The sequence below is a fragment of the Salvelinus sp. IW2-2015 genome, linkage group LG31 (assembly GCF_002910315.2).
Source record: "Salvelinus sp. IW2-2015 linkage group LG31, ASM291031v2, whole genome shotgun sequence".
NCBI lineage: Eukaryota > Metazoa > Chordata > Actinopteri > Salmoniformes > Salmonidae > Salvelinus > Salvelinus sp. IW2-2015.
In genome coordinates this window covers 15,218,964-15,246,755 of record NC_036870.1, presented here as the reverse complement: position 1 = coordinate 15,246,755, position 27,792 = coordinate 15,218,964, and the positions used below count along the sequence as shown (strand labels likewise).

At 42.7% G+C, this 27,792-nt stretch overlaps 1 protein-coding gene across 2 annotated transcripts; it reads right to left on the bottom strand.

Moving 5' to 3' along the window:
• Positions 1-757: 757 nt before the first annotated feature.
• On the bottom strand, positions 758-27,163 carry LOC111956063 (collagen alpha-1(IX) chain-like). 2 transcript variants are annotated; one of them, XM_023976480.2, is made up of 38 exons: positions 26,995-27,163; positions 22,722-22,807; positions 20,310-20,384; positions 19,084-19,213; positions 16,605-16,851; positions 16,156-16,305; positions 15,809-15,889; positions 15,074-15,091; positions 14,774-14,866; positions 14,559-14,594; positions 13,978-14,049; positions 13,463-13,507; positions 13,318-13,353; positions 13,146-13,169; positions 12,948-13,001; positions 12,619-12,690; positions 12,188-12,229; positions 10,993-11,049; positions 10,680-10,733; positions 10,478-10,531; positions 10,049-10,102; positions 9,897-9,950; positions 9,688-9,741; positions 9,510-9,563; positions 9,238-9,291; positions 7,394-7,447; positions 7,029-7,073; positions 6,883-6,936; positions 6,709-6,762; positions 6,346-6,471; positions 6,210-6,245; positions 6,060-6,104; positions 5,924-5,956; positions 5,619-5,765; positions 4,670-4,724; positions 4,371-4,565; positions 1,960-2,046; positions 758-1,770 (listed from the first exon to the last, which is right to left on the bottom strand). In XM_023976480.2, the coding sequence occupies exons 1-38, from the start codon at positions 27,021-27,023 to the stop codon at positions 1,562-1,564; spliced, it is 2,865 nt and encodes a 954-aa protein (XP_023832248.1). In that variant the 5' UTR covers positions 27,024-27,163; the 3' UTR covers positions 758-1,561. The 2 variants fall into 2 exon arrangements, with proteins under 2 accessions (XP_023832248.1, XP_023832249.1); XM_023976481.2 differs by lacking the exon at positions 15,074-15,091.
• Positions 27,164-27,792: the final 629 nt, after the last annotated feature.

The window sequence follows — 27,792 nt, the reverse complement described above, 5'->3', positions numbered from 1 at the left end:
GATAGAACTCTCCAGTGGTAATCATGATGTCACAAAACATCTCTCAAATCGTAATGCTGAAAGTCACAAAGCTGTCAATACATAGTATTTTGGGCCTCCCAGGTGGCGCAGCGGTCTAAGGCATCCAGGGGATGGACCAAGACCTCCAGGGGACCAGTTTGATCAGTTTTTGTTACAAACGTCAGCAGGGTCTTCCAGTCCACCGTTGCCTAGTTACTGAGAGAGGAGAGTCAACATCCCATTCTCTGAGTCTATACACCAGAGGCGTCACTACAGATCCGGGTTCGATCCCGGGCTGTGGCGCAGCCAGCCGCGACTGGGAGACCCATGAGGTGGCACACAATTGGCCCAGTGCCGTCCGGCTTAGGGGAGGGTTTGGCCGGCCGGAAAGTCCTTTTCCCATCGCGTTCCCGTGACTCCTGTGGTGGGCCGGGCGCATGCATTCTGACACGGTAGCCAGGTGTACTGTTTTTCCTTCTGATACATTAGTGTGGCTGGCTTCCGGGTTAAGTGAGCAGTACAGCTTGGCAGGGTCGTGCTTCAGGCGATGCATGGCTCTCGACCTTTGCTTCTCCCGAGTCCATATGGGAGTTGCAGCGATGGGACAAGACTGTAACTATCTATTGGATACCATGAAAAATGCCATGTTATATCTTCCCTGGAGGGCCAATATAAAAAAATGGACGAACGGTTTGTTCTAAAATGCTTCCCTAAAGGTAAAGGTAGCTGTTCACAAAAACAACTCACGGGTCTGATGTGCAATATTTCCAAAACAAAACAGTTTATTACATTGTTAGAAAAAACAACAACAGGGGGAGGACTCGTACATGTGTACTCGTACTGTACAACTTCTGTATAACATAGATTATCCTATGTTCAAGTGACTGAATGAAAACATGAACTACCAGTATCTGTCTATGGCTCATCATGGTAGTGGACTTTTGCCGTTATTTACTTGTTCATTGATCAATATTGAAAATGAATGATTCCAAAGCGCAGTTTGAGGTTTTGTTATTTGTGAAAGGCTGATCCTCGTACTGGTCATGGTGCTGGTGAGGACATTTTTTATTTTTTATGAATTTATTTAAACAAGGAATTACATACAGTATATACATACAGTATTTTCCTTTTTGTTAGTTGAAAACTTTGCCCTGTTTGTCAACCTGAATCTGTGGGTATGAATGGAACAACATGAATTTAAACAATATGGTCATTTTAGAAGTTTGTGTAATTTGTCTTTGGGACAGCACTTGGGCCATGATGGGCCACTGATCAGTTGAAAGGCTAGCTTAAAATCAATAGCAGCTGTCTTAGAATGCATAACGTCAGATAAGCTCTCTGCACAAAAAACGATGCATCAGTCAAAAAGATGAAAAGCTAGAAAAATATCTATACAGTATTCTAAATTACATTTGCCTTGTCTCTGTTTCTCTTTGCTTCTGTGGTGCGATGAGGGAGACATGTGAAGACTCCCATGTATTACCACTCCTGACCTGGGTACCTCACGTCTGTCTTGCTGCTGCTAGAGATGCAATGTGTTCCGAGCTTCTGTTTGTGTTCCTCACGGCCCCTTGCTGTAGCTGGAGGATTTCTTCCCCCCACTCATCATATAGAGAGGTGGGGGACTGCCTATACAGTTTGAGGGGTCACAATACCCTGGGGCTCCTGTAGCTCCCCTGGAACCAGAGGCACCTGGGCTACCATTAACACCGTCTTTACCGGGAGCTCCATCTTTACCGTCCTTCCCGATGCCAGGGACGCCAGCCACACCTGAGAGACAAAGGATGAGGGAGATGATGGCAACAGGTACTAAACAACGCCTCGTCATGTCTATGTGTGACCAACTGGGTTCAAACCCAGGTCTCTTGAGCGACACCAGACTGTGTTAGCCTGCTGAGCTAAAGTATTGACATAAACTTGAGGAGCTAAAGATAAGAATAGGGGGAGGGGTGGTGTTACCTTGTGGGCCTGGCTCGCCTGAACTTCCTGGGATTCCCACTCCGTTTTCTCCCTTGTGTCCTGTATCCCCCTTTACACCAGCATCACCTACAGAGAAGAGGAAGACATTTCCTTTCACATGTTGTACCTTGACTGTCTGAAATGGGCTATTATCGCCACAGGAGGTATTTATTTGTGTGTTTTTGTTTGTGTGTAGGTGTGTGTGTGCGCGAGTACATGCGTGGGTGTGTGTCAACAAAAGAGATGCAATTAACAGGATTTATCAGAGAGGGACTTTGCTGTGTTGTCTGATTTAGCCCTGGATGTGAAGGCATGACTCAAGACCATCTACAAAGAACAAACTGTACAAACACACTGTACAAGCTCTTTCAGAGCACTAAGCAGGGTTGGGGAGGTTACTTTCTAAATTTAATATGTTACAGTTACTAGTTACCTGTTCAAAATTGTAATCAGTAACTTTTGGATTATGAAAACTCACTAACGTAATCTGATTACATTCAGTTACCTTTAGATTACTTTCCCCTTAAGAGGCATTATAAGAAGACAAAAGTGTATGTTACAAATTGAACCACGTCTACTGCAGGATAAATCAATGTTAAAGTTTACATAGCTGGCCATATATGGATGTTACATTTTACTTTATGGGTTAGGCTTCTTCTAACCCATCACTTTCTACTACATATAATAATACGATTAAATCATCTCTTTACATTAAAAACCAAAGTCTATCAGAATTCCAGTCATTCTAATAAATGTTATACCCTTTGATCTTCAAGAATAGGACTTGGAAATATGAAAGTATAGATTAGCCAAATTGTTTACCTGAGCATAACCCCAAAACTAAGGACTTATTAGCCAGCTCTACTCTGTTGTTTATGATTTTGTTGTCATGGAGAACGGATTAGGCACATTGATTCGAGTTGAAAAATAAATGCTGTGCTCATGGGTTGGCATGCTTTGAGCACTACTGAAAAGTTCTATTTACATGTGAAAAATGAATGCCATATGCTGCATTTGCTATAGGCCTATTGTTTACCTTTATGTTGGTGACACTTTGATATCTTGATAATATGCAGCTGTTTAAAGGGCAAATCCACAGATGAAACAATTACTACTCCCTTCACAGAACAGCGCAAACTGTCTCTAACCAGAATAGAAAGAGGAGTGGGAGGCCCCGGTGCACAACTGAGCAAGAGGACAAGTACATTAGAGTGTCTAGTTTGAGAAACAGATGCCTCACAAGTCCTCAACTGGCAGCTTCATTAAATAGTACCCGCAAAACACCAGTCTCAACATCAACAGTGAAGAGGTGACTCCGGGATGATTTTTCACTGGCTGTCCGCTGGTTTCAAAAACAATGATTGATAGGCAGCTTAAACTTCTTGAATTCAACCATTATTTGGTTCAAATATAACCATTATTGGGTTCAAATACACATTTAGATTTGTGAACAGCCATCTACAACAACCACAATCCCGTAAAGCTCAAATAGCTAAATGAGAGAGCAGCAGTGTGATTCACATCAAAGCGCTAAGTAGATATCAATAATAAGTGATATCCGTATCGCCGTAGACTACACCACTGATGTTATCCTTACCTCCAAGCGTTTATTCAAGTTGGATAATCTTTGGATGCCGACAGCAGTCATACCATTGGAAGACAGCTTGGACTGTACCCTACAAAAGCCTATATCTGATCTTTTCCTGCGATTCATCAAACCCATTTGGTGTGTCATCATAGTGGTCTCTAACTTCTGGTCAGACTCGCTCAGGTGGAACAAGTTTAAACGTGCGCCTTTTTTCAATGCTGATTTCAATGTCATTGAGAAAACAGAGAAGTGTCCAAATCTTCTTTCTGAATTTAAAAATCATCCTCGAATTAATCATCTAGTTTTTAAAAGTTTCACTAACATGATTACAATATTTTTGCTGGTAATGTAACAGATTACAGTTACCGTTTTTTGGTAATCCCTTACATGTAACTGATTAGTTACAAAAAAAAATGTAATCCCTTACATATAACGGATAACATGTAATCCTTTATTCCCCAACCCTGGCACTAAGCTACTGTACTGTGGCGACAATGAACCTGGAGGCCAGACAACGCAGTATTTCTGTAAAATATTTAAATAGGTTTAAATAGAGTGCATCCGTCAGTACGGCTGTGGGCCCTCTACAGAAACACACTATAATGGACAAATAGAAGGCCTAAGTATTTGTACTGTGTCTATACTTTTGTGGTTGTAGTTTCTATGTTCTCTACCGTACACAATGAAATGGCCATTTCCAAGATGGCCGAAGTATTCCATTGGAATGATCAGTTCTTTATACATTTCACCTTTATCTAGCAAGTTATTGATACATAATTCCCCCGTTATCTTTGATCATCTTTGGGTATCCACTTAGTCCTACCTTGTTTTCCAGGTGTGCCTTGTAACCCAAAGTATCCAGGTGGTCCCTTCATTCCCATCAGTCCCCTGGGACCGGCCTCTCCTGCAGTCCCTGCTGGGCCCGGTGGACCTGCGGGGCCCCGCAGTCCTGCCATTCCAGGGGCCCCGATCGCTGCTGGTTTCTTTAGGACCTCTTTCTTAAACTCTGCTAAGTGTTCTAGATGGAGAGAATTTCTCAAATGTCAGTTGAACAAAGCGCCCTACATGGCAGTCTGCCTTAAATGATTGTTACAGTGTGTAGGCTACACAATATTCACGTACCTTCAACAATTGCTGAGCATACTTCGCGAAGTTTGATATCATTCATTTTAGGACCCTATTGGATTTGGAAGGGTGAAAAGTATATTAATTAACACCAGTGTGTATTACAGTCATCCTTCACTTGCTTGGAAGAAGGTAATTACAGGTAGGCCTCTAGGCCCAGGTTAAAGGTAATTACAGGTAGGCCTCTAGGCCCAGGTTAAAGTACTTACAGTAGGCCTCTAGGACCCAGGTTAAAGTAATTACAGGTATGGACCGTCCTAGGCCCAGGTTAAAGGTACTTACAGGTAGCCTCTAGGCCCAGGTTAAAGGTAATTACAGGTTAGGCCTCTAGCCAGGTTAAAGGTAAATACAGGTAGGCCTCTAGGCCCAGTTAAAAGGTAATTACAGTAGGCCTCTAGGCCCAGGTGAAACTAAGTATTACAGGTAGCCTCCTAGGCCCAGGTTAAAGGTAATCTACAGTAGGCCTCTAGGCCCAGGTTAAAGGTAATGACAAAGTAGGCCTCTAGGCCCAGGTTAAAGGTAATTACAAGTAGGCCTCTCTAGCCCAGTTAAATGGTAATACAGGCTGGCTCTCAGGCCCAGTTAAAGGTACTTACAGTAGGCCTCTAGGCCCAGTGTAAAGTACTTACAGGATAGCACCTAGGCCCAGGTTAAATGCAATTACAGTAGGCCTCTCAGGCCCAGTTAAAGGTTACTTACAGGTAAGCCTCTAGGCCCTAGGTTAAAGCGTAATACAGGTAGGCCTCTAGGCCCAGGTTAAGGTAATTACAGGTAGGCCTCTACCCCATGTTAAAGTAATTACAAGTACGCCTCTAGGCCCAGGTTAAAAAGTATATTACAGTAGGCCTCTAGGCCCTGTTAAAGGTAACTTACACGATAGCCTCTAGGGCCCATACGGTTAAAGTAATTACAGGTAGGCCTCTAGGCCCAGGTTAAAGGTGCTTACAGGTAGGCCTCTAGGCCCAGGTGATCCATGTAACCCTCTCTCTCCCTCCAGTCCATTGGCTCCCTGGGGACCGGTCAAACCCTCATGACCCGGCTGCCCTGGTCTACCATTTTCCCCGGTATATCCCCTCATGCCCTTCTCTCCAACCTAGACGTGAGTGGACAACACAACACGACTTAAATGTTAACTGTACACCATACAGCATTCAATTATTCCATCAACCAACCAACCAACCAATCAACCAATCAACCAATTGATTAACCAACCAATCAACCAATCAATTAAACTGTGACATTGTTCTGTACCTCTCCTTTGATTCCAGGAACACCAGAAGGACCCTATAAAACAACAAAAATCGACTGAATTAGGACCATTGTAGTCACTACAAATACAGGGGAATACTAAAGCTAGATCAAATGTATCTCTCAGTAGAACATATACCTGGTCTCCTTTGACTCCAGAATCTCCTGTAAGACCTGGATCACCCTGAGGACAGAGGCAAGATTGTCAATACAGATACTGTATTTTACAAAAGAATACTGTCTCATTGTTCACATGATATATGGTATTGATGTGAATCCATGGACTTACTTCACTTCCCTTTGGGCCAGTGGGACCAATAGGACCCTAGGAACAAGACACAGGAAATTAGAAGTCATTCAAACACCTTAATCTACAAACTGACAACTATTACTAAAACAATAAACTACTACACATCAGGACTCACTTGGTCTCCCTTGTATCCAGTGTGACCCTTCAGTCCCTTTTCACCAGTGTCCCCTTTGTCCCCTTTGTCACCCTGCATGCCTGTATCACCTGTGACCCCCACTGGTCCCTGCTTTCCGGTCTCGCCCTGGGAAGCAGGATCAATAAGACTCATGGTTATCATTAAAGGTCATCTAATAATTGTGGGTTTAAGTTTAGCTGTCAGCTCATTGTTACAGTCAGACAGGGATTGTTATTGATGAGCAGTATGCATGACAATCATAGTTGAATATATGAATAAAAAATGACTACTGTATTGTATATTTAATAACAGACTATTATAAACTGTTGAAATTGAATACAATTTAAATAATTGTCAACTTACAGTAGTTCCTTTGTCTCCTGGTTTTCCATCTTCTCCTGCTGGTCCAGTTGCCCCCTAAACAAACAATATAGTATTTTTAAGCATCTTCAGCACCATCAGTAGAATATGGATCCACAATCATGGCTAGCAGTGTTGAGTGATAGTAAACACTTAAGTGTGAAATTTGATACTCACTGTTTTCCCAGGAACTCCGATTGATCCTACTGGTCCGTCAGCTCCTGTGTCACCCTGCACAAAAAGCATACTGTTTACAATAGACAAACACAAGGAATGAAACTGTATCCAAGACACGCACGCACACAGACACACACACATTTTACCTTGGCACCTCCAGCTCCAACCAGCCCCTGCTTTCCTGGGAAGCCCTGCAGAAACAACACACAGGATATCCTCAGAATACCGTACGTGTTATTTTTAAGAGCATTACAACATAAGGGATGGACTACTTCCTTGTTGTGTTGTTTCTGTTGATTCTGTTTCCCCTGCTATGACCTCTGACCCATATAAATGTTTTATTAATCTGGTTTGCAGTGTGGTTTGACTAGAAGGCAACCAACCGCTCTATTGATTTTCATAGCTTTTGCTTTCCTTTTAACACCAACAAAAGGTAATCTAATTTATAATTATATTCTTAGATTAATTATAATTATTTTATACAAACGTCAAAGATTAATATTAGACTCACTGGAATTCCGACGATACCCCTGATTCCTACAGTCCCAGGAACGCCAGCTCCTCCCTGTTGGAAAGATGACAGGTATGTTCACAGGATAACAGATTGATTTCTTGACAGATCGTGTAAGCCTGGATATATTCTCTTTATTTAAACTGTACTAACTAAGTATACTAAACTATATATACAGTTGAAGTTGGAAGTTTACATACACTTAGGTTGGAGTCATTAAAACTAATTTTCAACCACTCCACAAGTTTCTTGTTAATAAACTATAGTTTTGGCATGTCAGTTAGGACATCTACTTTGTGCATGACACAAGTAATTCTTCCAACAATTGTTTACAGACAGATTATTTCACTTATAATTCACTCTATCACAATTCCAGTGGGTCAGACGTTTACATACACTAAGTTGACTGTGCCTTTAAATAGCTTGGAAAATTCCAGAAAATTATGTCATGGCTTTAGAAGCTTCTGATAGGCTAATTGACATAATTTGAGTCAATTGGAGGTGTACCTGTGGATGCATTTGAAGGCCTACCTTCAAACTCAGTGCCTCTTTGCTTGACGTCATGAGAAAATCAAAAGATATCAGCCAAGACCTCAGAAAAAAAATTGTAGACCTCCACAAGTCTGGTTCATCCTTGGGAGCAATTTACAAACACCTGAAGGTTCCACGTTCATCTGTCCAAACAATAGTACGCAAGTATAAACAGCATGGGACTACGCAGCCGTCTTACCGCTCAGGAAGGAGACGCATTCTGTCTCCTAGAGATGAATGTACTTTGGTGCGAAAAGTGCAAATCTATCCCAGAACAACACCAAAGGACCTTGTGAAGATGCTGGAGGAAACAGGTACAAAAGTATCTATATCCACAGTAAAACAAGTCCTATATCGACATAACCTGAAAGGCCACACAGATAGGAAGAAGCCACTGCTTCAAAACCGCCATAAAAGCCAGACCGCGGTTTGCAACTGCACATGGAGACAAAGATCGTACTTTTTGGATAAATGTCCTCTGGTCTGATGAAACAAAAATAGAACTGTTTGGCCATAATGACCATCGTTATGTTTGGAGGAAAAGGGGGATGCTTGCAAGCCGAAGAACACCATCCCAACCATGAAGCACGGGGGTGGCAGCATCATGTTGTAGGGGTGCTTTGCTGCAGGAGGGACTGGTGTACTTCACAAAATAGATGGCATCATGAGGCAGGAAAATTATGTGGATATATTGAAGCAACATCTCAAGATATCAGTCAGGAAGTTAAAGCTTGGTCGCAAATGATTCTTCCAAATGGACAATGACCCCAAGCATACTTCCAAAGTATGGCAAAATGGCTTAACGACAACAAAGTCAAGGCATTGGAGTGGCCATCGAAAAGCCCTGAACTCAATCCTAAAGAAAATGTGTTGGCAGAACTGAAAAAGCTTGTGCGAGCAAGGAGGCCTGCAAACCTGACTCAGTTACACCAGCTCTGTCAGGAGGAATGGGCCAAAATTCACCCAACTTATTGTGGGAAGCTTGTGGAAGGCTACCCAAAACTTAAGACCCAAGTTAAACAATTTTAAGGCAATGCTACCAAATACTAATAGAGTGTATGTAAACTTCTGACCCACTGGGAATGTGATGCAAGAAATAAAAGCTGAAATAAATAATTGTCTCTACTGTTATTCTTACATTCCACATTCTTAAAATAAAGTGGTGATCCAAACTGACCTAAGACAGGACAATTTTACTCGGGTCAAATGTCAGCAATTGTGATACACTGAGTTTAAATGTATTTGGTTAAGGTGTATGTAAACTTCCGACTTCAACTGTATGTACAGTAAGTAGCCATAAAACGTAGACTGACCTTAGCTCCATCCACTCCAGGGAGTCCATCCATGCCGTCTGCCCCAGGAGTACCCTGTAATCACAGTTCATCATTGACCACAACAACAACAACAGCAACAAAACCTCAGCGTCATAACCACACTCATAAAAAATAAGAGCGATGTTACACAGTATGAATTGTTCAGGTCAATCTAACTATACAACTAACACTACAAAAGGATCCTGCATCCATCTGATGACTTATTAGTAAGGAAATAAGTTCAATTTATGTTGTATTGTTTGTTTACTCACAGTGTCTCCCTTTGCACCAACAGGACCCTGATCTCCCTGAGGACCGATGGCTCCCTGAGAAACGCCCATGCAATTAACCATGCAACAATTTAGGTGAACAGAAAGGCTTGGAACAAAACCATATTTAGAAAGCCCAGTAAAAACACTAGAGATACTGTAGAAGAGAGGAGATACTCACATCATCACCTTTTTCTCCCTCCAGACCCTGACGTCCACGAATGCCCTCCATACCCTAACAGAAAACAAGTAGTCACTACAGAACATAATGTCAGACATTTTGGAAAACACCGTTCAGTCCTAGGTAATGTCAACCACAGTCTGTCCTCCAGTCATTGATTGAAAATGGCAGTTATAATTGACTGAGTTGATTAAATGAGTAGTGCTTACAGGAGAACCCGGTGGTCCGGTGGGTCCTGGGATGCCGTTGAAACCAGGGGGACCCTGAGAGGAGGAGAGAACACGGATAGTGAGTTTTAGACCCTAAACACTAAAGTAGAACATTTACAAGACTTGTAGTAAATATTGTCTTAAACCCTTACCCTGTCTCCTTTATCTCCAGAACTACCAGGAAAACCAACACTACCTCTTTGTCCCTGGAATGCATTACAGATGTGAAAATGTATTATATTTAATAGGATTCACAGTGATGCACAGCAAAAACAATAAACAGTTATAAATGGCTGGTTGTACGACCAATTTGACTTGAAGCAAAACATCTTATGTATCATCTCTGAATGTGCATTTTTTGCTTTAGGCAGAAATCCTATGTAACGTTATAGTATGCTCAAAATACCCATTTCCATTAGAGGCAGAAATGTCGGCATTCTCATTACCTATGTTCTGCTTGGAACAGGAAAAAATAGGTGTAGAAAATACAAAACAAGCGACTGGGATTTTCGATATCAGACAGTGAAGTAGAATGTCAGCCTGTATGTGTTGGTATATTTCAGAGCAAGGACGGTTCTTACATCATCTCCCATCTTGCCTGTTAGGCCCTGCACCCCAGATGGTCCTGGCTCACCCTGTGGATTAGCAACATAGGAAAAACACAAATACTCACATCTAGCGATTTGTGTGCTTGAATAATCACCCTAAGCACCCAATGTACTTAAGCGCATTGTCAAACATCACACTTTTTCACTAAACATTAGAATTGATTGCTTGTCATACCTTTTGTCCAGCTTCCCCTGCAGCTCCATTGTCACCTGGTAATCCCTTGTGTCCCTGGAGATGACATAACAATCCAGTTCAGACTGAATAGCATCAACTACCAGAAGCTCACATTGGTGGTTCATACAGTGATTTTCCTCCCACAATGTAAAGCGCTTTGAGCGTCTGGATAAGTCATACATAAATCCATTCAATGATCAGATACTGGTATCAGAGAAAACCAATGGCCACAGTGGTGTGAATAATGATACGGGATCTGGTGCCCAAAGCCAGGTATGTATTTCATTCAGTGTCTGTCACTAAGATTCCTCACCTTCATCCCTGATAGCCCTGGGTTTCCCTGTGGTCCAGCTGGACAGGCAGCAGGGCACTGCCGACAAACGTAGACAGACACAGATATTCCATTATCACTACACCTGCAGGGGGGCTCACCTCCTCGATAGCCACTGACTGAAGAACACTATAGCTACCAATGTTCCACATGCAGATTTGTCAGAATGAAATGGCAGCAACAACAACAGTGTCTAAGGGAAGTGTGAATTAAGCTGAAGTGTAGTTATTACAACAACAGTGTCTAAGGGAAGTGTGAATTAAGCTGAAGTGTAGTATTACAACAACAGTGTCTAAGGGAAGTGTGAATTAAGCTGAAGTGTAGTTATTACAACAACAGTGTCTAAGGGAAGTGTGAATTAAGCTGAAGTGTAGTTATTACAACAACAGTGCTAAGGGAAGTGTGAATTAAGCTGAAGTGTAGTTATTACAACAACAGTGTCTAAGGGAAGTGTGAATTAAGCTGAAGTGTAGTTATTACAACAACAGTGTCTAAGGGAAGTGTGAATTAAGCTGAAGTGTAGTTATTACAACAACAGTGTCTAAGGGAAGTGTGAATTAAGCTGAAGTGTAGTTATTACAACAACAGTGTCTAAGGGAAGTGTGAATTAAGCTGAAGTGTAGTTATTACAACAACAGTGTCTAAGGGAAGTGTGAATTAAGCTGAAGTGTAGTTATTACAAAACAGTGTCTAAGGGAAGTGTGAATTAAGCTGAAGTGTAGTTATTACAACAACAGTGTCTAAGGAAGTGTGAATTAAGCTGAAGTGTAGTATTACAACAACAGGTCTAAGGAAGTGTGAATTAAGCTGAATAGTTATTACAACAACAGTGTCTAAGGAAGTGTGAATTAAGCTGAAGTGTATTATTACAACAACAGTGTCTAAGGAAGTGTGAATTAAGCTGAAGTGAGTTATTCAACAACAGTGTCTAAGGGATTGGAATTAAGCTGAAGTGTAGTTATTACAACAACAGTGTCTAAGGAAGTGTGAATTAAGCTGAAGTGTAGTTATTACAAACAACAGTGTCTAAGGGAAGTGTGAATTAAGCTGAAGTGTAGTTATTACAACAACAGTGTCTAAGGGAAGTGTGAATTAAGCTGAAGTGTAGTTATTACAACAACAGCAGACCCGGTGAAAGTTGGTTTAACCCTGAGAAAGATGATAAAAAGAGACTCACATCATCCCCACTCCCCTCAGCTTTTCCATCCCCAGGTGGTCCCTTAAAAACAACAGAGTGAGTGACACAGTACATATCTCTATGGAGTGACATCTTAAACAGAGTGTAGATGTCCACAAACACTACAGCAAAGATCTCCAGTGTTTGAGGCTGTGCAATAAATGTCCATTAATGCAGAAGTGATACTGATTATCACTCTGCGTCAGGGTTAAGATGCCACCCTAAAAGTCGGAGAGAACTCTTATGACAATATTGATCAAATAAATAATTAGGTTAATTAATGAGAAAGACCAAAGAGACAAAGCCACAGAGAGGAACATCGGACAAGACTCCAAGTCGGAAAAACAGAGGTCAATTCACACAGGATACAGATGTTGAATTCACCAATTTCAGGTTAGATCCAGAAGTTAGAGGTTAGTATCAGTACTTACCACAGGTCCAGGTGGTCCTGGTAGACCAGCAGGACCAGGGAGACCCAGACCCCCTCTAGGCCCAGGGGGACCCTGATAACAATATGGACTGTTACAGTTAGACATGAAACACACATGTCCTACTAGACACTGAAAAGTCTGACATATCAGTAATGCATGTTACAAAATCGTCCACAGACTATCAAAAGGAACAATGAAGTGCACTATGACTGCTACGACACGTAATGCAGAATTCCGAACATATCCTGTATGTTTTTATTGCTGGATGTGTTCTGTTTAACCAGTCATTACTATAGTCATTACTATGTGATCCTTATTTGAACACTGACCTCAGGCCCAATGTTCCCATCGTCTCCTGGAGTTCCTGCTTTCCCAGGCAGGCCCTGTAGGGAGCGACATACTCAAGTTATGTGATTATTCTATAGCCCGTTAGTAGGGCTCGATTAAAATACTGTATGCTGTCTTAATGCTGTTTAGAACACGGGGAGAAGATGATGTGAAGATGTTGAAGAGTTGGTAGTACATACGGGGGGTCCAACTGTCTCAGGGCCCTGGGAAATGAGAGAAAAAGCGATCAGCTACGTCATGTTATTTAGCTATAGAAATGAAGTGGACTGACATGTTCCATGGCTTGACGGCTGTAAATTCAGCAAAATGTCCCCATTAATATATAATGATCTAAAAATAGTGAATACTTACGGGAGAGCCTGCTGGTCCAGGAAAACCTTGAAGTCCCTGTTATTAGACACAGAACAGTATAATATTAGTTAACATTGTCCCTGCTGTTAAAGTTATTAGCAACATATTGTTTCTTTAGTAGGTTCCGGGAAGAAAAATAACTCACTCTCTCGCCCACAGGTCCTCTTGGGCCCATTGAACCAGGCACTCCCTTCATTAAAAAGAGGAGAAATCCTTGATCTACAAACTAAAACATTCTCTCTCCCTTAGTTTGAATTCTAATAATATCAGTTGAGTGGTGGAAAGATGCTGTAAACGGTTCAATGGCCAAAGCTAATACACAAGGTGATAGAGAACAACCCTGTCTTGCTCCACAAGGCAAAATAGAGACTGTGTGGTACAGGTAGTGTGTGTGGTACAGGTAGTGTGTGTGGTACAGGTAGTGTGTGTGGTACAGGCTGAGTGAGTTTGTTGACAGGTAGGGTGTGTGGTACAGGTTGAGTGTGGTACAGGTAGTGTGTGTGGTACAGGTAGTGTGTGTGGTACAGGTTGAGTGTGTGGTACAGGTAGTGTGTGTGGTACAGGTAGTGTGTGTGGTACAGGTAGTGTGTGTGGTACAGGTTGAGTGGGTGACAGGCTATGTGTGTTGTGTGTGGTACAGTAGGAAGTAGTGATACTTACAGAAGCTCCTGGTAAGCCAGACAGGCCTCTCTGTCCAGGCAAACCGATCTCCCCCTGGTCACCTTTGGCCCCCTGAGTTACAGACACAACAGACAGCTGAGTTACAGACACAACAGATGGCTGAGTTACAGACACAACAGACGGCTGAGTTACAGACACAACAGATGGCTGAGTTACAGACACAACAGATGGCTGAGTTACAGACACAACAGACGGCTGAGTTACAGACACAACCAAAGCCACACATAGCAGACACAACAAAAGCTAAGTATTGCTCTGTACACAAAGAAATCTGACAAACAGCTTTATTATCCATCTGCATTGCTCGTCACCGTTGCTAAGATACACCGTGGCAGTGCCGGTCAGCGTTAAACTTAATCAATGAAAGATGTGCAATTTTCATCAGGACAGACAGAAAGAGAGATAAGGGGAAGGCAGGGTGGAGGAGAGAACACTGATCTATTTTTGCAGCTAAATTGATTGTAAGTAATGACATAGGTTGAGCTGCAGGATGGAAACAAAGAGTTAAATACATACTTAGAGAATGAAACACATTTAATAATATGGCATATCCTACTTACAGTAGTGCCAGCACTGCCAGGTGAACCTGGAAGGCCCTGCAAGTAAAAAGAAAGACATTGGTTATCTGTTCTAGTCATTGAGAATAGAGAATCAAGAAAAGTGTTTACTGTCTGTCGAAGATGCAGTTTGAGGCAATATCCAGCATGGTAAATGACATAATGCGATGGTTCATTTTTCATTCTATATGTAGTTTGGATGGGGTGGATAGACTTACATCTCTCCCATCTCTGCCATCCTCTCCGTGTGGCCCCCGGGGCCCCTCAGGGCCAGTGGGACCAAGAGGGCCAGGGACAGGCTTGGGGTCAGGCTGGAGGGTGAAGAAACAACACAGTCGATGAGTACATGACAAGGAATGAAGGCCACTCTGAGGGGAGTGAAGAAAAGTCTTACTCCAGCCAGAGTTTGATTGGGCCACTAAGGTAACAAAGCATCGAGTCAATCAGACAACAGAGCATTGAGGTAGATTATTTGCCCCAAAAACACCAAGAAAAAAGAAGGTAGAAAAGATAAATACCTCAGCATTGGCATACATCTGAAGAAGCAAGAGAAATGAGAAACATGTAGAGTTAGTGAAGAAGTCACACCACCTTCACCCAAAGTGTCAGGAGAAGCTAAAGCACCTGTCCAAAAACAATAGCTGTGAGCAGAATCATATAGGCTCTATCTATGGCTCTGGCTGTGAGCATATCATGCTGTCATTGACATACAGAACCCCATAGTAAACCTATAGTCCCTGTAGTATTACAGTCCCCCTGTACCATTTTAGTGTTGGCGTACTGAAAAGATACTGCTGTACGCAGAAAAGTTACCCTCAAAGCTAGAGGGAATAGACCATTGTCAAATTGATAGACATATTTGCATCATAAAGACAGACGGGAGCTTTTCATTCTGCAGTCTATGGGACAATAGGACTCTGCCCACACATAACAGCATGTACTCTAATCTACAATTCTGACCCGAGGAGTCAGACTTGAATATGCTGCCAAAATGGAACCACTTTATGAAATGTGTCTAGTCCAAATTGAGAGTGAGAGCTGCCAGTATTCTCTCTGTATGAATGAAGTGCTTATTTGACATATTTATTGTAGTCATGGCACTCCTACAATGGTAGAACAGGCCATCCTATCTCTTCACAATTTTGCAGGTGCAGATTCACAGAAGCCAGTTAGTGAAAGTTATGTTGCTGGTCAATATGAACCTAAAACCAAAGCAAGTAAAGACCACGTGGAGCCAAGGTTGTTGTTGTTACCTCTATGGCAGGCAGCTCCTGGCAGTTCTCTCTATTGGCTCTCTTTGGGTCGCAATGGATCAGCATCCACTGGAGTTCAAACTAGAATGAGACAATGGCCTGAGATTGATCATTTAACATAGCATAGAATAGCATGGCATGGTTTAACACAACGTAACCTAACATTTTTCAACTTCAATCAAATATTGGGGAACCAATACCAATACCTTCTCAACCTTAGCCTGATCCCAGATCTGTTTGTGCGGTCTTGCCAACTCATATGGTTATTGTCATCCCAAACAATGACCACAACTGTTGGCAACACAGCACAAACCAATCTGGGACCAGGCTATCCCTGCCCCACTCACCACAACAGAAGCATCAGCGTCAACGTCCAGCCTCCCAATAAGTGTATCTCCCTCGGTGTTGACGGGGCCTTTCCCCTTGATGGGCTTCTTGTCCACGGGCTGACAGTCCACATACAGGGTGACCTGGTCTCTCTCCACCCCAATCATCATCTGTAAGGATATGCTATAGGGTTACTGTTGTTGATCCTCAGGGGCCATCGTAGTTCATGTCATTGGGAGACTGATAGCTAAATAAACAAGTTTTTAAATTGCTAATTTGGTAATCAGTCACTAAATACATTGTACCAGGTGTAGGGTTGCACATTTCCAGTAACATTCTCAAAATTCCCTGATTATTCCTTCCTGATTCCAGGAATCTTCCATCTGGGATTTCTGGAAAAACGGGGCATTTTTGGATAGTTACTAGATTTTGCAATGTGAACCAGGAGTACCATCAGTCATTCCATCACCTTGTGCCACTTGGTGTTGAACAACACAGAGAGCCCTGGGAAGGTGACGGTCTGCAGGTTGCCATCCTGGCCCATCAGGAAGTACTCCAGCGCTTGCTGGTCTCCATTTAGCCTGAGCCCCGCCTGCTTCCGTCCGTCCTCGTCCACTACCTGCCACACGTTCCACACCTTGTTCACCGTGTTCTTGATCATACGGAATGTGACCATGACGGAGTACTCGTCGGGGAAACCCCGGGGGAAATTGAGCCTGGGTGGAGAAGAACAGAAGATGAAAATGAAGATAAAGATGGGTGAGAGAGGGAGGAGGAGAGGAAAGGGTTGATACATGAAGGAGTCCTCAACAGGGAAGCCCCTAGGGAAGTTCATCCTCAGTGGGAGAAGGATGGATGGACAGAAGAAAGGGTTAAAACGCATCTTTACAAAATCGTCATTTGAATCATTCTCATAAAGAATGCAGTTTAGTTAGAGTCATAGAGAAGAGGGCACTGAGAGCGACGTTTCGCAGTGGGTAAAAAAAAGCAGCTTTCCATCACACACAGTTTGGTTCTATGATTTCAGATCTCTAACGTTGGCTATTGTCAAAGACACTCATCATCACAAAGCAGAGGTAAAACTGCTGCAGGCCACGATCACAAAGCATCACACACAGCGCTTAATTTGCCTTCCAGCTCCTCACGCCCACCATAACATTATGAATGGAGACATCAATCAAACCCTAACACTTTTAGGTTAAAGCTCTCCATCCCTCACTCTTTCTCTCTCTCTATCCTCCATCTCTCCCTGTCTCTAATGCATGATGCATTCATAACGCAACAGTTACAATTACTCCAAAGGAACAAGGAGGCCCTTTATTTCCACATCAAACCCTTCTGTTTTTAACAGAAGCAGAGCCCCAGTGGCTCTGATCAACAGATCAACCAATCAGTCGACCCGTCTCTGTTTCTAACATGCAGATTGCTCTCCAGTCTCTCCAGTCCGAAACCTCTAGGCTGGTATTCATTAAGTGTCTCAGATGCTGATCTCAGATCAGGGCCCCTCCGGTCAAATCATTATTATCTCAAAGGGAAAACTGATCCTAGAGCAGCACTCCTACTTAAAGATTTAGGAATACGAGCCCTGGGGTTTTAACTAGCCAGGCCAAGGGCTCCATAGGTGGTGCCTTTATGGACAGGAGCTGCAGAGTTGCAGTCGGCTTGTAAATAGATCAAGATAAGGCAATAAAAAAGGAGTTTCCTGTAACCCAATAAAACAAATGAAGACCACTCTCTCTAACGTTCCTGCAGTGTGCCTATGTGTGTGTGTGTTTGTGTGTGTTGAAGGCACCTTGGGCGAAGGTATCTCACAGCCTATGCCACAGTTTGATATGTGTGGTGTTTTAGGCCTTATCCCCTGCAGTGATCAGGACACAGGTATCGGAAATGAACCTTTCTGACGACAGACTTCAAAGCCCAGACAGACTGGCCACTGGACGCCGAGGGATACATGTTTTTGTGATTAGCGTCACGTTGTCCTGAGTGGCATGAGGCAGACTGGAAGATGTCAGTATGTTACATAACAGTTTATGTGAAAACAGGACCAATACAAGTCATTTGCCAGACCAGCAGTGATACACCAGAAGACAGCTTTAGTTATGTAAGAAGGTAACCACGTAACAACAACTTCTAGCCTACTAAGCAATATGAAAACAGTCTAAGCTGAAAATGAAAGTTTGTGCACTGGTTTTCGTATTTTCTTTTTACAGGGTAGAATACTAGGCTAGAGGATCCCCACACGTAAACTGCTTGATCTAGGCAAGACACAAACACAACACAAAACACAAACACAAAACACAACCACACACATTCTTTCTTACACAGGAACTGCCCAGCCTCTTTTGATCCCAGAATCCTTTATGAGCACAGACAGGAACAGGAGAATAAAACTACAACTAAGAAATGCAGCATAATAAATATGTCTCTCTGTGTTCCGGGAGGAGATATTTCATGGTACAGTTGGGGTGGGGGTGGGGGTTACCCCCTTGTCCCAAGAAATCCAAATAGGTTCAGACATGTTGTTCTCTGCCAATTACAAGCTGTTTCCCAGTGTGATAACACCTGTCAGGAACCTATAATAAACACACCTGCATCAACCCCAGGGAAAGCATTATGTTGTGTGTGTGTGTGTGTGTGTGTGTGTGTGTGTGTGTGGTGTGTGTGTGTGTGTGTGTGTGTGTGTGTGTGTGTGTGTGTGTGTGTGTGTCTGTGTGTGTGTGTGTGTGTGTGTGTGTGTGTGTGTGTGTGTGTGTGTGTGTGTGTGTGTGTGTGTGTGGGTGTGTGTGTATTGTGTGTGTGTTTAGCGATTATATGTGTGTTGCTCTTTCTGGTTTCTTCATTCTTTCTTTACCTGATAGGTATTGAAAGCTGACCTCCCTTATCAAGCCATAATAATACAACACCTGCATCGACAAGCTCCAGCATTTCCTTTTTCTGTTTTTCCTTACCTGGTAGGAATCTGGAAGTTGGCCTCCTTATCGAGGCGGTATGCCACCTGGAGAGGAGTGGAGCCCTCCACCTTCCTCACCCCCTTCAGAGGAATAACATCCAACTGGAACTGGGTGATCAGATCGAACCCTAAACGAGAGGTAAACTGATTTCCAGATGTGTCCTGTATCATTCTGAATAAATGACATGTGACATTACTGTACATATATAGTCATTCTGGTGAAGTATACGTTATATACTGTGTTCCAGGAGTAGAAAAATAAACAATGCATCTGATTGACAGGTACTGGACTTCTTTGTATCCTACACATGGTGTTATAAAAGTGTAAAGGCATGTTTCTGGTTCACATTCTAGTTTGCAACAAGTCACGTGAAGTGGACATTTTGGAATTTCGGTGTTGTCGCACTTTACTATGTTCAACGGTTTATTCTTATTTCATACTCTGTATAAAACACTGGGTGCAGTGATACTACTAGCATATTATTATAATTAGTTGTTCTCTTGCCTGGGCTGGCAACACATAGTACAACATGTTCTTTGAAGGCAGCTAGTACATCTGTTCCTACCAGAGCGCTGGTACACAATTAACATCTTGCTGAGCTAGAATTGTTCCTACTAAAATCTTTCAGGCTTCAGCGGAATATTTTATGTGGCTCATTTGAAACCTAAAGGTGTCTCAAGTCATTACGCATTTAGACAGCCCAGCCCAATTCACTAAGCAATCACAGCAGCTAACTTAATTGTGACATTCTGTATTTTGCTTCCTTATGGATTTCTGTAAACCGAGGCTGGTGGTTTTCTGGTCATTTAAAATGTAAGTCTTTGCTGTCTGGCGAAGAGAAAAACCACAGGGACTATAGTGTTGTACTACTGCTCCATACGGAGTCCCTTCTGACCTGGTGTCTTGAAGAGAGATGAGACTTGGCTACAGAAAGACATCTCATTAATACTGGCTCAGAGCTCCTGCGATGTCTTGTAGTGTATGAGACAACGTTGAGATATGTAGTATGTCTTCCCATGCAGGTCTCCTTTGATTACATCATAAACTATATCCACATCTCATGGTGTAGGGCAAGCAAGCTGTGGCCAAAGTCAGACCGCAGTGGAAGCAAATTGTTGCTGTGTCCAACCAGGGATGAAGACGACTAAGTTAGTACGCATATTCACATAGTCAATATTTCTAAAAGACAACCTATGATTGTTAGTATCTAGCGTATACTTTACCTGGAAGGTCATCTTGTCCATTTCTCATGGGAGGGCAGACAGCTGTGTCCCCATCTAACCTGTTGAGATCTAACTCTGATGGAAAACACACAGGGAAGCAGCTTGGTTATGATGTTTCTGTTCACAGCATCAACCAGACACCAAATCACAATTCACAGTGCCATCTTCAAGGGAAAGCACCGGGAGATCGATCACAGGTGATAAAACAAGGTAAGAATGCCAATTCACATTATGCTCATGATCCACACTGGATGCATTTTTAATGTTGGTTATTCTTAAAGCTGCAGCGTCTGTATTTCTCAAGTTAATTACACAAGCACAAACTGAACAGCGTGTGTATTGTATTGAAAACAATGGACACATACTTTGACTTCTACACCTGCATTGCTTGCTGTTTGGGGTTTTAGGCTGGGTTTCTGTACAGCACTTTGAGATATCAGCTAATGTAAGAAGGGCTATATAAATACATTTTATTTTATTTTATTTGATGTGCTTTAAATATGTCAGTGTGGGATGACAGAGGTAATGTTGATGAATGTTGTAGTGTGACTGTGCCATGTTGCCTTACATACACTGTAACGTCTGTAAAGTGACTAAAGAAGGTCAGACCGACAGGTAATAGCTCTTCTTTGTTAATTTATGAATCTTCCTGTCAGTTATTGAGATGTCCCCCTGGGGGCGAATGTAAGAAGCCAAGAGTCATCAATCACACTATTGTGCTATTGTGTTTTTCTTGTGTGATTGAATGACCTATAATATTAGTATTGTGTCTTTAGTCTTTGTTAATTTAATATAGCCTACATATCTGTCTGGGATTCTAAATTGTTAACTGTCATTGGATGTGATTCACTGCAAAATAGAGCTGATGTAACGTAACTGAAACCTGAGGTGATTTTTTACATTTCCTTCTCAACTAAAACCTTAAGTGAACCTTGAAACTTGAAATAACGACAGTGGAAACATTTGATAATGTTTCATTAAAGAGCCTTGCTCTACTGTAGCAGTAACATCTCAATGTGAAGCTACTAAAGTACTCAAGAATCAGAAAACAAATCTCCTAGCCTCCTCCTCCTGTTTGATATGAGGATGAAAATGCATTGCATGGGGAAACTAGGAAACAAAGATCTGGAAGTAATGAAACAGCACTGGGTGCCGGAGTACCTATAGCCTCTACTCCCAGTCAACAACCTGAGTCAGCTCATTTGGATGTGCAGACTGTGGAGGCAACACATCTGGAAGCCCCTATCAACTCCACCGTAACTGCTGAGTGGAGGGGATACTTTGGGGAGATGGTATTTATCCTGTGTGTGTAGTGGCCATAAACACTTCTCTAACTGTGCAGTGTGGGCTGTAAGGAGTTAACGTCTCTCTCTCCAAAACCAGGGTATGTGTCCCAAATGGCACCCTATTCCATATATAGTGCACTACTTTTGACCAGATCCCTATAGGCTCTGGTCAAAAGTAGTGCACTATAATGGGAATAGGATGTCACTTTGGATGCAACCCAAGTGTTTTAGCCGCCTAGTCATTACGCTAAATGAGCAGGAGATTGAGATGGACTTCAGCTCAGCTCTTACAGTACAACACCGCCGTTACGTGTGACTGAGAGCTATGATGATGACTAGTGGATGTAAGCAGACCATTTCCAAAAGGAAAGGAATCTAGCTACCTATTAGACCACACATCATGTGCTTGTACTGCGAAAGCAAACCGTGCTATAAGATGGCATTCACATTACACGTAATAAGAATAACCATTAGGTTTGTTTTCTGCATTAGATATTCCCCCAAGTCTGAAATGTATTTGTTTTGATGTTGAAAAACACCCATAATGTAGATATATGTGCTATTGTATCTCTCTGACAGCTTGGAAGAGAGGCTTATACAGATGTAGAATCTTAATTTGAGCCAGTTTGCTACAGAAGGAAAATCATGTGAATTATTATGTGGATTATATATATATTTTTTAAAATCTTATAGGGCTTGAGACATTTTTCACTAGGGCTAACCAAGTCTGACATTTTTAAGTGGAAACTACACACTTTAGAAGCCTTTGTAAACATCATATACACTACAACTTTGCATTACCTGCTATGCAAAAAATTAATGCAACAACAGGATGATCAAATTAAGATACGGCATCTGTAACAATTAAGAAACAAGAGATTATCTGAATTAATCTACAGATTAGTACAGTATGTCTGCTATTTCTATCTTCATAATATATTGGCAATTGTAATAAATGTAATGACCTGTGATAGTATTCTGAAACAATTTGTGTGTTTTGATACCAAAAAGAAAGTTAATTATCCATATCGAAGTAGTTGTGCAAGCAAACACCACATCCCAGTAGTACACCGTTATGAGGAAGTGATGTTCCCATCATGACCCTGAAGGCTTCTGAGTAACTTACGGCTGAGGGCAGGAGAGAGTAGCAGAGAGAGGAGGGCCATCCAGGTAGAGGAGTACAGCAACATTGCTGGGTGCCATGGTCGCTTCCTGAGGGAAGAGAGAAAGAGACAAAGAGAAAGGGAGAGAGAGAGATGGCGAAAGAGAGAGAGAGAGAGAAAGAGAGAAAAAGAGGACAGCTGGGTCAGTGATCTGATGTCTACAGACATGTCTTTGGCCTAAATTGATAAAGCTTTAGAGTACCGACACATTAAAAGAGATTAAAACTAACGTAGACACATCAATATTATCTGACAGAAGTAACATACAGTATGTGACGTACTGATCATTACTGTATCAATGACTACAATTAGTTTGATAGATGAAGATCTTATGATAACACAAACACAGAAACCCACGCATTTCTCCTTTGACAGGTAATGGGGGAAACTGTGTCATGAGGATGTTCATAAGCAGAGACAGACGCGAGTGTACATCTATGTCAGACACGAGTGTACATCTATGTCAGACACGAGTGTAGATCTACGTCAGACACGAGTGTAGATCTACGTCTGACAACGAGTGTAGATATATAACAGACACGAGTGTAAGATCTGTCAGACGAGAACACTACGTCAGACACGAGTGTACATCTACTCAGACACGAGTGTAACAGTTACACGTCAGAGCACGAGTGTACATCTATCGTCAGAGACGTGGAGTGTAGATCTACATCAGACACGAGTGTACATCTATGTCAGACACGAGTGTACATCTATGTCAGACATGAGTGTAGATATATGTCAGACACGAGTGTACATCTATGTCAGACACGAGTGTATCTATGTCAGACACGAGTGTACATCTATGTCAGACATGAGTGTAGATATATGTCAGACACGAGTGTACATCTATGTCAGACACGAGTGTAGATCTACGCAAGACACGAGTGTACATCTATGCCAGACACGAGTGTACATTGTCTAATACACTAGCTCAACTCCAGAGTAAGAATACATGTCATTACTAAGTAGGTTTGCAGAAATTTGGAAGTAATAACTACACACAGTAAAGACAGACATTGTGTTGTAGAACGCAGAAACAGTGAACATGACTGTGGAGAGCCGGCCACTGACCATTGTTGTCATACACAGGCCGACACCATAGGAGGCTGCTAAAGCGAGGATGGTTCATAATAAAGGCCGGAACGGAGCGAATGTAATGTCAATCGTGTGTTTCATGTGTTTTATACCATTCTACCTATTCCAGCCATTACCACGACCCTGTCCTCCGCAATTAAGGTGCCACCAACCTCCTGTGAATTACATATGAATGTGTACTACATAAAGCAACAACATTGTGCTGTGTGTCCTCAGACCAATCCACAGGCAATTCTCTCTTTCTCCCTCCCCTGGCCTTGTTTTCCTCAACCCTCCACAGCCTCTTCTTCTATCAGAAGGCTGACAGGCAGGGTGATATGGAGTGACGGCTGAGGCACCAAGGCAGTGTGAGACGGCAGAGACAGTATGCACAGAGGTATTTCTTAGAAAGAGAGGTGCTGTGTTAAAGCTGAGATCTGCATTTGGGAAAACAGCGCCACTGGCTGCCCCCAGGCGCATTTGTTATTGTTTTGGTTTTGTATATTAAACGGCAGCGGGGAACTCCAGCATTAAGAGAAAAAGAAATCACGGTAAAATACTCTGCTGTTCTATCGTGGGTGCAATGACGTTTGTTGTTTGAAGTAACAGCTTTGTTGTTATAATATTTCAAAGGAACGGGGCAGTTTCCCCGCTGTGGATTCCAACTTTAAGGAGACATGGGAGAGAGAGGGGGGGGTGCTGTCAGAGAAATGACTAATGGCTTACTCAGCAAGGTCCCTACAGAGGAGGGAGGTAAGAGGCAGTTAGCCACCAACATATGCCCTTCACCATGGAGGATGCTGCCCAAATCACTACAGGCTGGCAGCCCTGCATCTCACCATGCCCATCAATCTATCTACCAGCCTGGCAGCCAAGAACAGCCCTGACCTTATATAACCATTATTATGGGGAGGGCTTTCACTGACAGGAACCCTGGACCACGGTACAGTATACCCTCCAACACAAGACTATCTGGATAATGTAGCTTTTGTTTGCTTCGCTGTAAAATGTACTTGCCCTGCATCTCCATATGTGGCCACTAGTTGTGCAGAGCAGTTTTAGTGTGAGACATGAGAGTGATGGGAAGGAGAGAGAGAGAGAGAGGGAGAGAGAGAGAGAGAGAGAGAGAGAGAGAGAGAGAGAGAGAGAGAGAGAGAGAGAGAGAGAGAGAGAGAGAGAGAGAGAGAGAGAGAGAGAGAGAGAGAGAGAGAGAGAGAGAATGCAATGTAGCACTAACTGGGGTTAATTCACAACAGAGATGTACATTCCTTCTGTGCTTCTGGGCATTTCAATTTTCATTTGTCCTTACATCCAGTCTGATGCTGTGACATACAGGAAAGGGAAGCTTACTGTTCTTTGATGCCTAGTGCACCATGGACTTCCAACCCCTGGGGATAAACTGTCACAGCAAACAATAGTATCAAAAACATTTTGACATTGGTGGTCTGGGAAAGCTTGACAGCGGTCTTAACATCAGCTCTTGAGCTGCAGAAAATATCTTTGGATAAAGCAATTGTGTTTTGACTTTTTCCTCATACTGTGTTGTCAGACCACAGATCAAACTATAAAGCAAGCCAACAGGGCAACAACCTCAACAACTCTATTCTCAGGGGGAAATTCTAAATCAATATCCTACATCAGCCAGATTTTCTAGTCTGTGCTACTGTGCTGTGAAAGATAGGTCAACGGCATTACCGATAAGAACATAAACATATTTAAGATTGCGCCTCTTTTATCTTCCACCGAGAGCACCGCCATCGCTCTCTCTGAGTGAAAAGCACAGTGTGTCATCTCCAGCATCCAGAGATTGTTTGAATGTATTCTGGCCTCCTCGCTGTGCCTCTGGTGTCACACATATGGCCTTGTCCCCCGGCGTCACAGAGCCTGGACCGTGTAGTAGGCCAGCTCTCCTGGCGTGGCTTCTGTTGCTCTCATCTGTCTTAATTACACCAACTGGAACCTCATTCCAGTCTCTGCTGCTCAGCCTTACAAATTAAACCCTGCGGTATCAATCACTTCAATTACTATGTTAATCATTTGGTAGCATTCCCCAGACAAATCTTTATGGCTATAAAAGTAAAACGTGTGTGTGTGTGTGTGCCACTTTCATTGCCACAGTGGGTCAAAAGGTGACAGGCCAACATGCACACACTGACACACACACAGGCAAGCAGGCACACACACACACACACACCACATGACACTGTCTGTGTGACAGGGGCTATTCGAGAGGCCAGATGGATCTTTGACAGAGCTTTAAATCATGACAATGACACAGTTAACCAGCCCACTGGAAAGCTAAGGAGGAGAGGAAGCTTTCTCAAGGCTTATCAGCTTTATTTGTCCTATGTTCGAATGCCCACAAAACAAGGTTTACAGTCTGCGCATGTGTGTTTGTGTGTGCGTGAGTGTGGGCCAGATGATAAAGCTGTTCTATCTCAATCTTGGCCTCTGGCCACGGAGCTTCTATAATCCATGCAGAGCTAAATATTATAATGGTACCAGCCCACAACATCACTGGCTAATTTCAAGGCTGTATAAATTCAAGCGTGAGTATTTTCAGTTTCTAATAAAAAAGTGCTGTATGTGTTAGGTTTTTTTCTTATATAATGTTATTTCGTCATTATTCGAGAGCGAGTCAATGGTTCAGGGGAATCTGATACTAGAAAACTGATGATTTCACTTTTTTTCTTTTATCTATCCGTGATGAAAAGAGTGGATTCCTAACGAGCAATGTTTCCCAAATCTCTCCTCTAGTACCCCACGCCATACCATTTATTTGATTTATTCGAGTTGTAGCACACCTGATTCAACTGGTCAACTAATCACCAAGCCTTTATTGACAGTATTTGAATCACATCGTCTGGCTCTGGAATGCATCAGATAAGTGGAATGGCTGAGGATTCTAGGGGAAATGTTTGGGAAACACTGCTACAGAGAGAATGCCATACTGTTTCATCATTTCTTGACTAGCACGTCCTCAGACTAGAAATATATTACGTCAAGACAACAGTAAGCCTGACTAAACTCTGACCTCATGATTTTCCCACAGTAAGGTCACACCCAAGTGGATCACAATAATGTGCCAATCCACCCAGATATTACCACTTCAACATGTAAATAACTGCACAATACATGTATCATTCAAAAAGCTCTTACCTTGTCAAGACAGCACAGTGGTGCTCCATGTTTTGCTCTCGTCTAGGTGTGATGGGCGACGCAGGGCTTTAAGAGCAGACAGACAGACAGACAGACAGACAGACAGACAGACAGACAGACAGACAGACAGACAGACAGACAGACAGACAGACAGACAGACAGACAGACAGNCAGACAGACAGACAGACAGACAGACAGACAGACAGACAGACAGACAGACAGACAGACAGACAGACAGACAGACAGACAGACAGACAGACAGACAGAAGTGAGTGAGTGAGGTAAAGAAGCAAAAGGAGCCACAGGCATGAATCTTAGGTTAGTTCCCCCTGAAGTTCAGTCCTGGTGCTGGGAGAGCATGGTGAGGACTGACTGGTGGTACCAGGTCTGGGGATGCTCAGACTGGGGCCTGAAGACACATAAAACCTGCTTCAAAGGGTTCCCATTGGACAGGAGCTGTTGAGGAGGTGGTGACTAGGTTTTATTACCAACACTTAAAAGACATGTTGGAGGGCTCTAGGCCTTTCCTCCCTCCTGTTACACCTTATCTCCCCCCCCCCTCTCTCTCTCTCTCTCTCTCTCTCTCTCTCTCTCTCTCTCTCTCTCTCCTTCACTGTGCCCCATAATGATATGTGTTGGCTGTGTGTAATTCTGTTAATAATTATGTTGCAGGTTAGGAATAGGGATGCCGTAGGAGAGTGTAGAGTGATGGAGGAACAAGGATATCCTAATTGTGTAGGTCCTTTACTGTACCCGGAGAATACCTCTGTAGTGTTGAGGTGAAGAAAGATTAAAACA